Source organism: Lagenorhynchus albirostris, chromosome 8, assembly GCF_949774975.1.
Source record: "Lagenorhynchus albirostris chromosome 8, mLagAlb1.1, whole genome shotgun sequence".
NCBI classification, from domain to species: domain Eukaryota; kingdom Metazoa; phylum Chordata; class Mammalia; order Artiodactyla; family Delphinidae; genus Lagenorhynchus; species Lagenorhynchus albirostris.
The window spans coordinates 87,801,421-87,816,655 of NC_083102.1; the positions used below are offsets into that span (position 1 = coordinate 87,801,421).

At 36.5% G+C, this 15,235-nt stretch overlaps 1 protein-coding gene across 3 annotated transcripts in view; it reads left to right on the top strand.

Moving 5' to 3' along the window:
• Nucleotides 1-15,235, top strand: part of KMT2E (lysine methyltransferase 2E (inactive)) — a 99,027-nt gene that overhangs the window by 50,014 nt on the left and 33,778 nt on the right. For all 3 annotated transcript variants that reach the window (XM_060157247.1, XM_060157249.1, XM_060157248.1), the window contains 3 exons: nt 1,799-1,879; nt 10,081-10,139; nt 11,030-11,202. In XM_060157247.1, coding sequence (XP_060013230.1) covers nt 1,799-1,879; nt 10,081-10,139; nt 11,030-11,202 — 313 coding nt within the window. The remainder of the gene's footprint in view (nt 1-1,798; nt 1,880-10,080; nt 10,140-11,029; nt 11,203-15,235) is intronic.

Consider the following 15,235-nt stretch of genomic DNA (forward strand, 5'->3'; position numbering starts at 1 on the left):
GCTTTTTAAAATTTAAAAATAAACTTATGGTACATACTATTACCATAAGCAGTCACCTCAGTGAGCTTATTCAGGAGGTGAATTTAAAAACTAAGAAAATAACTTCTCTGATAACTTGTTTTCCTCATTATTTTTTAATTAGCTACTTATTAGCAAATCTGAATTCATATTTTAACCAATCATATAAAATAGCTTTCTCATTGCTGATTTTGTCTTATGTGATAAACTACATACCATTGGACAATATTTTTATTTTAATGCATAATCTAAAGTGTTTTTGTTTTGATTAATTACAATGATCTATATATAATATAGAATTATATCTATTAGAAAAGAGTGAAATAGTCCTTAGGACTTATACCTATCTACAAATTCTTGAGGGACCAGTTCACGTATTTTGGATTATTCAAGGTATTTGCTTTTTAGCAACTGCTCTATTTGTTATGAATTTATTTTTTGTTATTCTACTTTTCTACTGCTTAACCTGTAGTATACTACAAGGCTTAATCTTTTTTCCTCTATTCTTGTTTTCATTGCCTCTATATATTTTCATGTACCTACTGCCCATACTCATCTCTTTCAAGTTTGACATCTAGAGCTCTGATTATTTATTCATTTTCTAGTTTTATTTCTTCTGTGGTCTGCATGACATTATTACTTAGCCCCCAGATTTAACCTAATTTGTTATTCTGACTCTCCATGTCAGGTGTTCTGCTTTTCTTTTGAACTTTTTCCCCTACATCTTTGATACATAGTCCATTACCTTTCACATTTACCAGTTCTCGTCCCAACATACTCAGTTAAGAAGTAAAGAGCAAGATCATAGCAGTTAACTCAGTAGCTATATATTAAAAGTAGCTCATTATTATATAAGGAATAATTAAGACTATTTTTAGAAACAGGCATATATATCAACTTTAGACCAATTAAAGTCTTGGCAATAAAATGCAAAATAATAGCATTGAGAAATTTGCCTCAAGTTGGTCCATGTATCACATTAAAAATAGAGTTCATAATAGGTTTAGTCTCTATCTTCATGAAATGACTGTTGGATTCTTTAACTTCATCTTCTCTGCCATCATTCTAGTTCTTTCCATTGTTCTTTAACTGAGATCTGGAATGTTGGAAAAGCCTCTTAGTTGATTTTTATGCCTCCAGTTTCTTAACTTCTTTGAATTAACACTGTATACCATCAAAGCAACCTCTAGTTGTTACCTGTTGCCAATTAGAGGAATGCTCTGCAAATCCTGACATTCCAGGTTGTATGTAATCTGACTGCATTTTACTAATTCAGTTTTATCCCCCTCTGTTTCTCAAAATGAACATTATTCTTCAGATATATTAACTGCCTTCTGGCTGTTGCTCCCAGTATCTGTCTACTTGAGAAAATGTTGCTATAATGAGGTCTCTTCTTCCTAATTTCCCAAGTGAGGTTCTCTTCAAGTCTCTGTTATTCTTCAGGATTCTTTTCCCATTAATTCAAAGCATTGTGGACATCTCCAGTTTGTGATTTCTAATTATATTTGTAATGTATACCTTTTACATTGTAAAATTATATTTGCTTTAGAAATTTATATCATATATATAATATCCTATATTTGTCCTCTTATTTTTGCATCTCAAAGTTTTATCTTCCCGAGGACTTATTTCTATGAATTCATCGTATTACCTTTTACACTGCTAAACTCAAAGTAGACACTTATTAACTGATAGTTAAATGGAATATCAAATCTTAATTTAAGGATGATTTTAATAATATTTTATATGTTCTGCTTTTCTTTTTTTTTCCTTTTTAAAGTGTTTGGCAACATATTGACTGCATGGGGATTGACAGGCAGCATATTCCTGATACATATCTTTGTGAACGTTGTCAGCCTAGGTAAGTTGTACATACAGTAAAATTGCCAGTCATTTTACTGAGGTAATCTTTAGTTATTAGAAATTTATGTATGAATTCTAGATTAAACAATTAATGGATACTGTATTTCATCGAATCTAAGATGGAAGAAGTTTCCTTTTTATGGTTTGTTTTGTTTTTTGGGTTTTTTTCTTTTTCCATTCTGACATCTCTAAAATCAAGAAGAATCTTTCCATTGATAGCATGTCATGGTTTATTTTCTAGGGTTTTTAATGATGCATGAAATAATAGTGCCTTTTTTAAGTGATGACATCTTTTTTTCAGTGGACTGCAAATTATGTTATAAAGTTACTAGAAGGACATTTCGTTAGTTACAGAATTTTGCAGGGCTTTTACTGTCATTCTGCTTGTTGGCAGTAATGTGTTTTCTTCCCATTTCTTTTTTGTGCTTTTCAAAAAAAATCTTTTTTAATGGACATTTCAAACCTATATAAAAGTAATAGTGTAATGAACCTGCATGTTTCCACCACCCAGCTTCAACAATTGTCAATAATCTTTTTTCATTTACATTGCTGTGTCTTTTTCTCCTTCACATATTGTTTTAATGCAAATCCCAAATATATTATTTCATTCATATGTATCCTTATGTATTTCAGTATGTATGTATTTGTGTATGTGTATTTCAGTATGTATCTATAAAAGAATTTTTTAACAAAAATCTATAACCACAAAACGATTATTATATTGATACATGCAACAAAATCTATTACATCCAGCCATTCTTAAAGTATTGATTGGTTGCTATACATCTCTTTTAAGTCTCTAGTAATCTAAAGCTACACCCCTTACCCAACCAACCCCAGTCTCCTTTGCAGTGTGTTTCTTTAAGGGACTGAATTGTCTATTTATCCTGGTGAGTTTGCCAATTGCATTATCATGGTTTAACAGATTTCTCTCTATAGATATTTCTGTAAATAGGTGTGTGATTAGATTTAGGTCCCTTTTTTTTGGGGGGGGGTTAGACTTTCATACACTGTGCTCTATCAGGTGACACATCTTATAATATATGAATGGGACCCACTGATGGTTATTTTTAAGATCCATTAATTTATTAGGGGTTGCAAATTAGTGACATGTTAATTCTATTGCTTATCACTTATTAGCTGGACTATTTCTGTAGAAAACTTCCCCATATTAACTGTTCAGTTCTCTTAAGGTATATTTCACTGAGGAAAGGCAGGATAAATGCTTGTTGATTTGTAGCCTTTATCAGTTTTTAGAATAGTGAAAAGAATTCTAAGTGTCATTATGAAGTCAGGGATTTAAACATATTGGATATCAGTCTGTTGCAGTTATTCCTTTCTTTTTAAATATTTATTTATTTGGTTGCATAGGGTCTTAGTTACGGCAGGCGGGCTCCTTAGTTGCGGCACGTGGACTCATTAGTTGTGGCATGTGGGCTGCTTAGTTGTGGCTCACGGGCTTGTTAGTTGCAGCTCACCAGCTCCTTAGTTGTGGCTTGTCAGCTCCTTAGTTGTGGCATGCAAACTCTTAGTTGCAGCATGCATGTGGGACCTAGTTTCCTGACCAGGGATCGAACCTGGGACCCCTGCATTGGGAGCGTGGAGTCTTATCCACTGTACCACCAGGGGAGTCCCTATTATCTTTTTTTTTTTTTTTTTTTTTTTGGCTGTGTTGGGTCTTCATTGCTGTGTGCAGGCTTTCTCTAGTTGCGGCGAGCGGGGCCTACTCTTTGTTATAGTGTGCGGGCTTCTCATTGCAGTGGCTTCTCTTGTTGCAGTGCATGGGCTCTAGGCACACGGGCTTCAGTAGTTGCAGCACACGGGCTTAGTAGTTGCAGCATGCGGGCCCTAGAGCACATGGGCTTCAGTAGTTGCTGTGCATGGACTCAGTAGTTGCAGCACACGGGCTCAGTAGTTGTGGCTCGCGGGCTCTAGATTTCAGGCTCAGTAGTTGTGGCTCATGGGCTTAGTTGCTCTATGGCATGTGGGATCTTCCCAGACCAGGGATCGAACCCGTGTCCCCTGCATTGGCAGGCAGATTCTTAACCACTGTGCCTCCAGGGAAGTCCCTCTATTATCCTTATTTATGTTGAAATTTTGTCCCATTTTTGGTTAATGGGAACCACTTTGAGTTGGCTTTGTGGTCCTTTTGACAATACCCTAGTAGTACTTGCTAGCTTTGTGCAATCTAATACGACAAGATGTCTCGGGCTTATCTCATACTTCTGTGCCCCACGCTCAGAATTGGTTTTCAAGACCAGAATCTGAGAGCTAGTAATGCTCCTTCCTCTGGAACTACTCAACGTTGCTAGGTCTTTTTAGTAGATGAACCTAGTCTACTAGAAGTTTTGTCTGTTTGTTTATTTTTAAGATAAAATACATGAGTTTATACAGATAATTGCAATTTAAATTTAGGAATACAGTTGACCTTTGAACAACATAGGTTTGAACTGTGCATGTCCACTTATGCATGGAATTTTTTCAATAGTTAATACTACAGAACTACACACTCTGCATTTCGGCACCCCAGCCCTCACGTTGTTCAGAGGTCAACTGTACAAGGTTTTCATTTAACTGTTTCTGTATTCCATCTGTGTCTCTCTTTATCCTAGTTCTCAACAACATATACAGTAGTGTAATTAGAGTATCATGTAATTTGCTCAACTGCTTAATCCCATAGAAGAATGTAACAGTCTCAGAGTAAGAGTACCAACAATAGCACCTGTAACAATATGATTATGTAACACACTTCAGAACTTTTTTTTCCTGTAAGATATTTTCTACAGGGATGTATAGTTAATTTTTTGTGTTTAAAGTCTCTTGAAAGAATTTTATTGTGTGGTTATAACACCAACTGGGTACACACTTCTGGGTTAGGTTATTAGTTTTATTTTTTTATTTTATTTTTTTAATAAATTTATTTTATTTACTTATTTTTGGCTGCATTGGGTCTTTGTTGCTGCGTGTGGGCTTTCTCAAGTTGTGGCGAGCAGGGGCTACTCTTCGTTGCGTTGCGTGGCCTTCTCATTGCGGTGGCGTCTCTTGAGGAGCATGGGCTCTAGGGCGCACGGGCTTCAGTAGTTGCAGCACGCGGGCTCAGTAGTTGTGGCTCAGAGACTCTAGAACGCAGGCTCAGTAGTTGTGGCATACAAGCTTAGTTGCTCCACAGCATGTAGGATCTTCTGGGACCAGGACTCGAACCCATGTCCCCCGGCATTGGCAGGGGGATTCTTAACGTCTGCACCACCAGGGAAGCCCTAGTTTTATTTTTGATTTTTTAAAAATTAAACTTTTGAAGTAATGTGGGTTTGCATGCATTTGTGAAATAATACAGAGATCCTGCGTATCCTTTATTCAGTTTCTCCCAGTGGTAACATCTTGCAAAACTGTTAATACAATATCACAGCCAGAATATTGACATTGGTATAGTCAAGCTACAAAACATGTCAATCACAAAGATTCCTATGTTGCCTTTCCTAGCCGTACCTACCTCCCACCTCTTACCCCTCCCATCCCTGACCTTTGGCAACCACTAAATCTGTACTCCATTTCAGTAATTCTGTCATTTTAAGAATGTTACATAAATGGAATCACACAGTATGTGACCTTTTGGAATTGGCTTTTTTTTTTTTTTTTTTTTTTTTTTTTTGCGGTACGCGGGCCTCTCACTGTTGTGGCCTCTCCCGTTGCGGAGCACAAGCTCCGGATGCCCAGGCTCAGCGGCCCTGGCTCACGGGCCCAGCCGCTCCGCGGCATGTGGGATCTTCCCAGACCAGGGCATGAACCCGTGTCCCTGGCATCGGCAGGCGGACTCTCAACCACTGTGCCACCAGGGAAGCCCTTGGGATTGGCATTTTTTTTTACTGAGCATAATTCCCTGGAAAGCCAGCTAATTTGTGGCATATATCAGTATCTCACTTTTTTCTATTTTTAAGTAGTGTTATGTGGTATATATGTACCAGAGTTTGTTTAACCACTCACCTACTGAAGGACATTTGGGTCATTTCCACTTTTTGGCTATTACAAATAAAGTTGCTCTGAACATTTGTGTACAGGTTTTGGTGTAAACCTAAGTTTTGTTTTCTCTGGGATAAATGCCTAAGAGTGCAATTGCTTGGTCATATGGTAGGTAGTTGCATGTTCAGTTTTATAAGAAATTGTCAAATTATTTTGCAGAGTAGTTGTATCATTTTTTCATTCCTACCAGAAATGGATGAGTAATATAGCAATTTTATTTTTAAGGATTGCTTTTTGTACTTTATTTTTATAATTATATGCTTGTTTAATTATGTAAGAAGTAGTCACATCATTCTAAAGTCAAATATTTAAGACAAGGTACATTCAAATAAGTCTAACATTTATGACCCCTGTTCCTTCCACTTTGGAAGTAACAGTTTTTTAAAAATTGATTATTCCTTCCATTGTTTGTTATATTAGAAACAGATATGCACATATATATATATATTTGTATTCTCCTCCTTACTTAGATAAGCAGTAGCATAGTAGAGTTTTTGCCACATTAGTTTTTTGTCTTAAAAATATATCCTGAAGATCACTTCATAGTAGTAATATAGAGATTGACTCATTTCTTTCTGTAGCTTCAAGGTGCTCCATCTTTTTCATGTACTGTAGTTTAGTCATCCCTTTGAGTGGACATTTGAGTTGTTTCCAGTCTTGTGTAATTGCAAGTGGAAGTGGGATTGTTCAGTAAAAGGGTAAATGTATATATCAAATTTTGTCAGATATTGCCAAATTCCCCTCCAGTAGCAACTGTCCAGTTTTGAATTCCCACCAGTCATGGATAAGCATGCCTATTTTCCCCAGCCTCACAGTAGAGTTTTTGATGGAGTTGGAGTTTTGCTGGTTTAACTAGATGAGAGATGGTAATCTCAGTGTTTTATTGATACTTTTCATTTGTTTATTATGAGTGAGGTTTTTCCTTTTTTTCTTTTTTATTGGAGTATAACTGCCTTACAATGTGTTAGTTTCCGCTGTACAGTAAAGTGAATCAGCTATATGTATACGTATATCCCCTCCCTCTTGGACCTCCCTCCCACCGCACCCCCCCATCCCACCCATCTAGATCACCACAGAGCATCGAGCCGAGCTTCCTGTGCTTTATAGCAGGTTCCCACTGGCTATCTGTTTTACGCATGGTAATGTATATATGTCAATCCTAATCTCCCAGTTCATCCCACCCTCCCCTTCCCCCCCGCACCTCGCCGTGTCCACATGTCCATTCTCTACGTTTGCATCTCTATTCCTGCCCTGGAAGTAGGTTCATCTCTACCATTTTTCTAGATTCCATGTATATGCATTAATGTACGATATTTGTTTTTCTGACTTACTTTTCTCTGTATGACAGACTCTAGGTCCATCCACATCTCTACAAATGACCCAATTTCGTTCCTTTCTATGGCTCAGTAATATTCCATTGTATATATGTACCATATCTTCTTTATCCATTCATCTATTGTTAGACATTTAGGTTGTTTCCATATCCTAGCTATTGTAAATAGTGTTGCAGTGAACACTGGGGTACATGTGTTCTTTTGAATTATGGTTTTCTCAGGGTATGTGACCAATAGTGGGATTGCTGGGTCATATGATAGTTGTATTTTTAGTTTTTCAAGGAACCTCCATACTGTTCTCCATAGTGGCTGTATCAGTTTACATTCCCACCAACAGTGCAAGAGGGTTCGCTTTTTTCCACACCCTCTCCAGCATTTATTGTTTGTAGATTTTTTTTTTTTTTGCGGTACGCGGGCCTCTCACTGTTGTGGCCTCTCCCATTGCGGAGCACAGGCTCTGGACGTGCAGGCTCAGCGGCCATGGCTCACAGGCCTAGCCACTCCGCAGCATGTAGGATCTTCCCAGACCGGGGCACAAACCTGTGTCCCCTACATCGGCAGGCAGACTCTCAACCACTGCACCACCAGGGAAGCCCTGTTTGTAGATTTTTTGATGATGGCCATTCTGAGTGGTGAGAGGTGATACCTCATTGTAGTTTTGATTTGCATTTCTCTAATAATTAGTGATGTTGAGCATCTTTTCATGTGCCTCTTGGCCATCTGTATGTCTTCTTTGCAGAGATGTCTATTTAGGTCGTCCACCCATTTTTTGATCGGGTTGTTAGTTTTTAAAAAATTTTTTTTAATATTAAGCTCCATGAGCTGTTTGTATATTTTGGAGATTAATCCCCTGTTGGTTGCTTTGTTTGCAAATATTTTCTCCTATTCTGAGGGTTGTCTTTTTGGTTTGTTTATGGTTTCCTTTGCTGTGCAAAAGCTTTTAAGTTTCATTAGGTCCCATTTGTTTACTTCTGTTTTTATCTTCATTACTGTAGGAGGTGGGTCAAAAAAGATCTTGCTGTGGTTTATGTCAATGAGTGTTTTTCCTATGTTTTCCTCTGAAAGTTTTATAGTGTCCGGTCTTACATTTAGGTCTTTAATCCATTTTGAGTTTATTTTTGTGTATGGTGTTAGGGAGTGTTCTAATTTCATTCTTTTACATGTAGCTGTCCAGTTTTCCCAGCACCACTTATTGAAGAGGCTGTCTTATCTCCATTGTATATTCTTGCTTCCTTTGTCATAGATTAGGTGACCATAGGTGCATAGGTTTATCTCTGGGCTTTCTCTCCTGTTCCATTGATCTGTATGTCTGTTTTTGTGCTAGTACCATGCTGTCTTGATTACTGTAGCTTTGTAGTATAGTTTGAAGTCAGGGAGTCTAATTCCTCCAGCTCCATTTTTCTTTCTCAAGATTGCTTTGGGTATTCAGGGGCTTTTGTGTTTCCATACAAATTGTAAAATTTTTTCTAATTTTGTGAAGAATGCCATTGGTAATTTGATAGGAATTGTATTGAATCTGTAGGTTGCTTTGGGTAGTATAGTCATTTTCACAATATTGATTCTTCCAATCCAAGAACATGGTATATTTCTCCCATCTGTTTGTGTCATCTTTGATTTCTTCAATGAGTTCTTTATAGTTTTCTGAGTACAGGTCTTTTGCCTCCTTAGGTAGGTTTATTCCTAGGTATTTTATTCTTTTCATTGCAGTAAATGGGAGTGTTTCCTTAATTTCTCTTTCTGATCTTGCGTTGTTAGTGTATAGGAATGCAAGAGATTTCTGTGCATTAATTTTGTATCCTGAAACTTTACCAGATTCATTGATGAGCTCTAGTAGTTTTCTGATGGCATCTTTAGGATTTTCTATGTATAGTATCATGTCATCTGCAAACAGTGACCTTTTTACTTCTTCTTTTCCAGTTTGGATTTCTTTTCATTTTCTTCTCTGATTGCCGTGGCTAGGACTTCTAAAACTATGTTGAATAAGAGTGGTGAGAGTGGACATATCCTTGTATGAGTGAGGTTTTTCTTTGATTTTGTTTCACTTTATAATAGTTACTAGCCTTTTTACAGATAGTTGGGGTTTTTTTAACATGTTAAAATCTTTTTTTTTAATCATGGGGTAAATATCTGCTGATTTTCAGTAAAGCTTGCTTAAAAACTGACCATTAGGGAGGACAGTCACTTGAGTGATATCTGCTTATTGTTCTGTGATAACTAGAATTATCAGTGATGCTAGGATAGTTTTATGTCCTACTAGATATTAAGGCAAGTCTTATTACTGAGTAGTAGGTATTTCAGTCTAAAGCTCTTATTCTCCCATCTCAGCTCCCATGTAAGAACTATATCTAGTTATTTGACATTTAGACTAATAAGTTTAGACAGTGAAAACGCTTTGGGGGCAGAGAGCGGGGCAAGTAAACAGTTACTATGGATGATGTACTTCATGAGCGGAGGCTGGGGGAGGTTAATGAAATATTTTGCTTAATTGTTAAATGTTCAGTGTTTATTATTTCAAAATTGGAAATTAGGCAAATAGTAATAATGCAATAATGACGCTAACATGTCCCCCCAGACTTTTTGGTTTGTTCAGTTTGGAAAAAAAAAAGTACTAGTTTCCAAAGTAAAAAATTATTTTCTTAACACAACAGAGTCACTTAACTGGCATCTACTGCTAATTATGCTAGATCAAATCTAAACTGTAAGGCAAGTGATGTACATATATTTTATACTGTACATTTTTCAATAAGAACATTAGAGAAATTATCAAGTTTATCACATTTAAAACAGATCTGCTTTATATCTAAATTTATGAAAGTTTATAAATAATCATGTTAATATTTTAATATAGGAGTTTGGATAAAGAGAGGGCGGTGCTACTACAACGCCGGAAAAGGGAAAATATGTCAGGTGGGTGAAAAGGATCTATACTAAATTAACTTTAGTATGATTGAGAGAATAAGAGGCCTGCATGTTTTTTAGTCAGACGTAAACTGCTTGCTAATGAACGTTGATTGTATATATAATTTACAATCTCAAGTGGAGGTTTTAAATACTTTTTTTTTACAGATTTTATAGAACAGTAATGTATTTATTTTAGGAAATATGGAAAATAAATAAAAATCATCCATATTTTCTTGCACATAGGTAACCTATTGGTTTAAAGATGTAAAATATGTTTGCTCTTTTGAAAGATGGTGATCCGTTAGTTGATCATGTGCAATAGTGTTTATTTCATTTTTAGGAACAGGATTTGAAGTTGTAACATATGCTAAACTTTCACTTTGGCTTATAAAACATGTTGCCACCAGTACAACTATTTGTGAATAACCATAGTTTATTGAACTGTGTGATGGACATTTGGGCTGTTATTATAGATAGTAACGTCATGAAACCCTCTTGGATAAGGGTTTTTTTGTACTTTTCCCATTTTATCTGTGGATAGATCCCTAGAAATGGGGTTGCTGGGTGAAGAGGGTAAGTGTATATAGAATTCTGCTAGATATAGCTAAATTCCCCTTCATAGAGAATTCTGAATTTCCACTGGCTATGTTTGTAAGTGTCTGTTTCCCACAGTCACATCACCTGAGTGTGTTGTCAGATTTTGTATCCTTTCTAGTTTAACATATCAGAAATATATTTGCAGTTTGCATTTAAATGTGTCTTACTGAGTGAGGAAGTGAAAAAAAATGTTTATTCTTCAGAAAGGTGGGGGAATAATAGTTTGTCATGTGGAATGCTGTTTTATTGTTTGAAGTAGAAGTATTACTTGTGCAATAATTTTTATTTTGCCTTTGAAGATGGTGATACCAGTGCAACTGAGAGTGGTGATGAGGTTCCTGTGGAATTATATACTGCATTTCAGCATACCCCGACATCGATTACTTTAACTGCTTCAAGAGTTTCCAAGGTTAATGATAAAAGAAGGAAAAAAAGTGGGGAGAAAGAACAAAACATTTCAAAATGTAAAAAAGTAAGTTTTTCCTATTTTGAAGATGAATAGATAGGAAGTGGTAGAAGTAATGGATAGTAGCTAGAGAAGGTAGCAGCATCTAAGCTTACTCAAACTCATTTAAAATTTTTAATGTGTTTTAAAGATTGAAATGGAGTAGAGAAAAATGTTTGCAAACTGCTTTAAATCATCACTCTGATGAGACTAGTCATAGAAATGCAAAAGCTAAAATAAGATTTAGTGGGTTGTTGGTTTAGAAAACAGAAATAACAGTTCTAAATTTTTAATAACTTATAAAGAGGTAGAGGAGCATATAATGATTGTGAATGGTTGTTTATAGCTGTTTGTCTCTGAATCATATTTAATCATTTTAATAAGGCTCCACATTTGTTGAATTTCTTATGATCTAGATTTTTCTCACTTAAATTTTTGTATTAAAATATCACCAGGAGGGGCTTCCCTGGTGGCGCAGTGGTTGGGAGTCTGCCTGCCGATGCAGGGGACACGGGTTCATGCCCCGGTCCGGGAAGATCCCACATGCCACGGAGCAGCTGGGCCCGTGAGCCGTGGCCGCTGAGCCTGCGCGTCCGGAGCTTGTGCTCCGCAACGGGAGAGGCCACAACAGTGAGAGGCCCGCGTACTGCAAAAAAAATATATATATATCACCAGGATATGATGGCAGAAAACTATTTATAAGCCACTTTTTAATAAATTTGTTATAATTGCTAATGAAGTTTTTTGTCATGTAAGGTAAAAGGTACTTTCAATAATGACTATATATTTATTAAAGAGTGAAATTATACGTAGGTATAAAATCATTTTTTTTGAGTAATTCTTCATGATATTATTTGGTTATTTAATAGGCAGCATTTTTTTTTTTTTTTTTTTTTACATTTAATTAATTTTGGGGGCTGCGTTGGGTCTTGGTTGCTGCGCACAGGCTTTCTCTAGTTGAGGTGAGCGGGGCTACTCTTCATTGCGGTGCACAGGCTTCTCACTGTGGTGGCTTCTCTTGTTGTGGAGCACGGGCTCTAGGTGCGCGGGCTCAGTAGTTGTGGCACACAGGCTTAGTTGCTCCGCGGCGTGTGGGATCTTCCCAGACCAGGGCTCAAACCGGTGTCCCCAGTGCATTGGCAGTCGGATTCTTTGTTTTGTTTTGTTTTTGTTTTTGTTTTTTTTGCGGTACGAGGGCCTCTCACTGTTGTGGCCTCTCCCATTGCGGAGCACAGGCTCCGGACGCGCAGGCTCAGCGGCCATGGCTCACGGGCCCAGCCGCTCTGCGGCATGTGGGATCTTCCCAGACCGGGGCACGAACCTGTGTCCCCTGCATCGGCAGGCGGACTCTCAACCACTGCGCCACCAGGGAAGTCCGGCAGCATGTACTTTTAAATATCTTTTTCATTTTCTAATTTCACCTCCCTGTTTAAAATAAGTCTTGATTCTGGCAGTCTTCACATATGTGTCTCTAATTTTGCTATTCTTCTCCTGTATTTTATTCAGTCTGGACAACTATTACCAAATTCTCCCTCTGATTTCTGATATGTTATCTTTACTTAAGCTGTTCCCTTCATTGTTCAGAATATTCTCTTCTCCATCTTTATCTTTTAAACTCCTACTCTACTTTGAGGCCCATCTAAAGCAGTACTTTTTTCGATGAAATTTGCTATGATGATCTTTCTTTGCATTTCATCATGGCACTTGAACCTATTATTACAGCACTTAAGCACATTTTGCTTTATTTCATTGTTATTTTCCTCATCTCAGATTGTAACTTATACAGAGAAAGTGATTGTCTATTAAGTGCTTTTTACAATTTAGGAACTCGTGTTTAGGTATTGACCTAATTTTTTCATCTACTGCTTTCAAATTATGCCTTCTCTGTTTACTGTATAAAAGTTACTTGGAAACGTTATCCTTGTGTAGTTCTATTTTTAGGTCATCTAGATTAACAAATCTACTTTTTTAATAAAACAGATTTTGCATTTTCTCTGGCTGGAATGACTTTTGGCTATTTAAAATGAATCAATTCTGTCTTGGAGCACATTTTATTTGTTTCAGAATATTGTTGTATATTTAAAAAGAATTTTTTCTCTCTTGTTAAGTTAGTAATACTTGATAAGGGTTAGAAAAAAAAATCCAGGAACTGGGCGTAAAAGATTTAGTTTGCTTTACTGTTAAGTTTTTACTATTATTTGGGGGCAATATATAGTTAAAAATATATAGCAGAAGGATATATCTAATTTCGCTTTTTATTCAGCCTGTTGTTATGGCTAACTGTTAAAAATGTGAATGGAGTTAACAATAGACATTCTGGACAGATGACATTTAAAAAATACTCATAAAACCCTATTAAGGTATTGTTGGTTGGTGTTTTAGCACTTTAGGGCTTTGGCATGAAGCGTTAACACTGTTAATGACATGGATTGTGTATTGTGACCCATATATTAGGATTTTAATTTTTTTTTTTAATTTTTTAAATTTTCTAATTTTACTTGAAAAGAATTTTTCAAACTTGATATTAAGTTTTTCATAAAACTATGGTCAGCACATATTACTTACTTATGAATGTTCTATTTTTCTTTCAGTGTTTCCTCTGTAAATCAAACTTGCATCTTCTTTCATCATACTTCAAATTCTTCTTTTGTTTCAGCAGCACAGCCATTATCTAGGTTTAAAAATCTTTAAGTCATCTTTAGTCTTTGACATTCAGAGTTATTGTCAAAAGCACTATTGGGCTTCCCTGGTGGCACAGTGGTTGAGAGTCCGCCTGCCGATGCAGGGGACACGGGTTCGTGCCCCGGTCTGGGAAGATCCCACATGCCGCGGAGCGGCTGGGCCCGTGAGCCATGGCCGCTGAGCCTGCGAGTCCGGAGCCTGTGCTCCGCAACGGGAGAGGCCACAGCAGTGAGAGGCCCGCGTACCGCAAAAAAAAAAAAAAAAAAAAGCACTATTGATTTTTCCTTGGGAATGTCTCTTCAGTATATTGTTATTTTTCTTCCTTTTTGCTTCTATAAACCCAGTCTACGCCCTTATTACCTCTAGTACAGTAATATCTTCTTTAATTTCTCCAACTTTATCCTCTTTCTACTTTAGTCCATTCTGCATTTGGTTCTGACATTTTCTGTGAATATCGTTTTTATTATCCCTTCTTTGCTCAGAGGTATTTCATGGATTCCTCCATCATAGTGAAGAACATACGGTATTTAAGTCAGAATCTTAAAATGTGACTTTTTAAATAAGGCTTTCATGACCTACTTTTACATTTTTTTTAGCCAGTCTTACGTCATAACTATTTTCAGTAGGTAACAAGTGCGGTATATTAGTTTTTCTTTGAGTGTGACATATTTCTTCCTATTGCGTGCCATCTTTCATATTTCTTTAGTACCAGAATTGTATTTCTTTCAGTTGTCCACCTGTCTGAACATATCTATTCTCCATAGTCCTAGCTCTTTTTCTGTGTTTTACGTGAAGGTTCTTTGCTTCTGCTGCTGCTTCTCCTCCTCCTCCTCCTCTTTTTAATAAAACTTGCTGTCTTCCAACGTATAGTCTGCACACAAATTTGGAACTTAAATAAATTAGGAACTATATTGCTTACTCTAGGTTTAGTGTTCGTAAGTCTCTCGAAATAAGAGTGTACACTTTGGGGAGTGGAGTGGTGAAGTAAGTCTTAGATAACACGTTAGGACTTGGCAGATTAGAGAGCTCCCATTCAATATTTACTGAGTAAGTACAGTTCTTTTCACCATAGTGCTTATAATTTGAGTCCCTACTAGTAAGTGCTCAAGTATTACTCTCTAGTTGACTTAGAAATTAAAGTAATAACAAAATTATTTTAACCCACCCCAAAACTTGGCTCATGACTTAAAACTACTGCAATATTTTTAATACCTTCCAACTTTTATCAAATATTTTTCCATGATTGTAATATTGAGCACACAGAAAATTTAGAAATTTTCTTAGCATTGTATCTTATACATATTTTCATGTTATTACATAGTCTGTATTTATTTTTAATAGTAGTACAGTGTTCTAGTAGAAGACTTTACTTCAACAT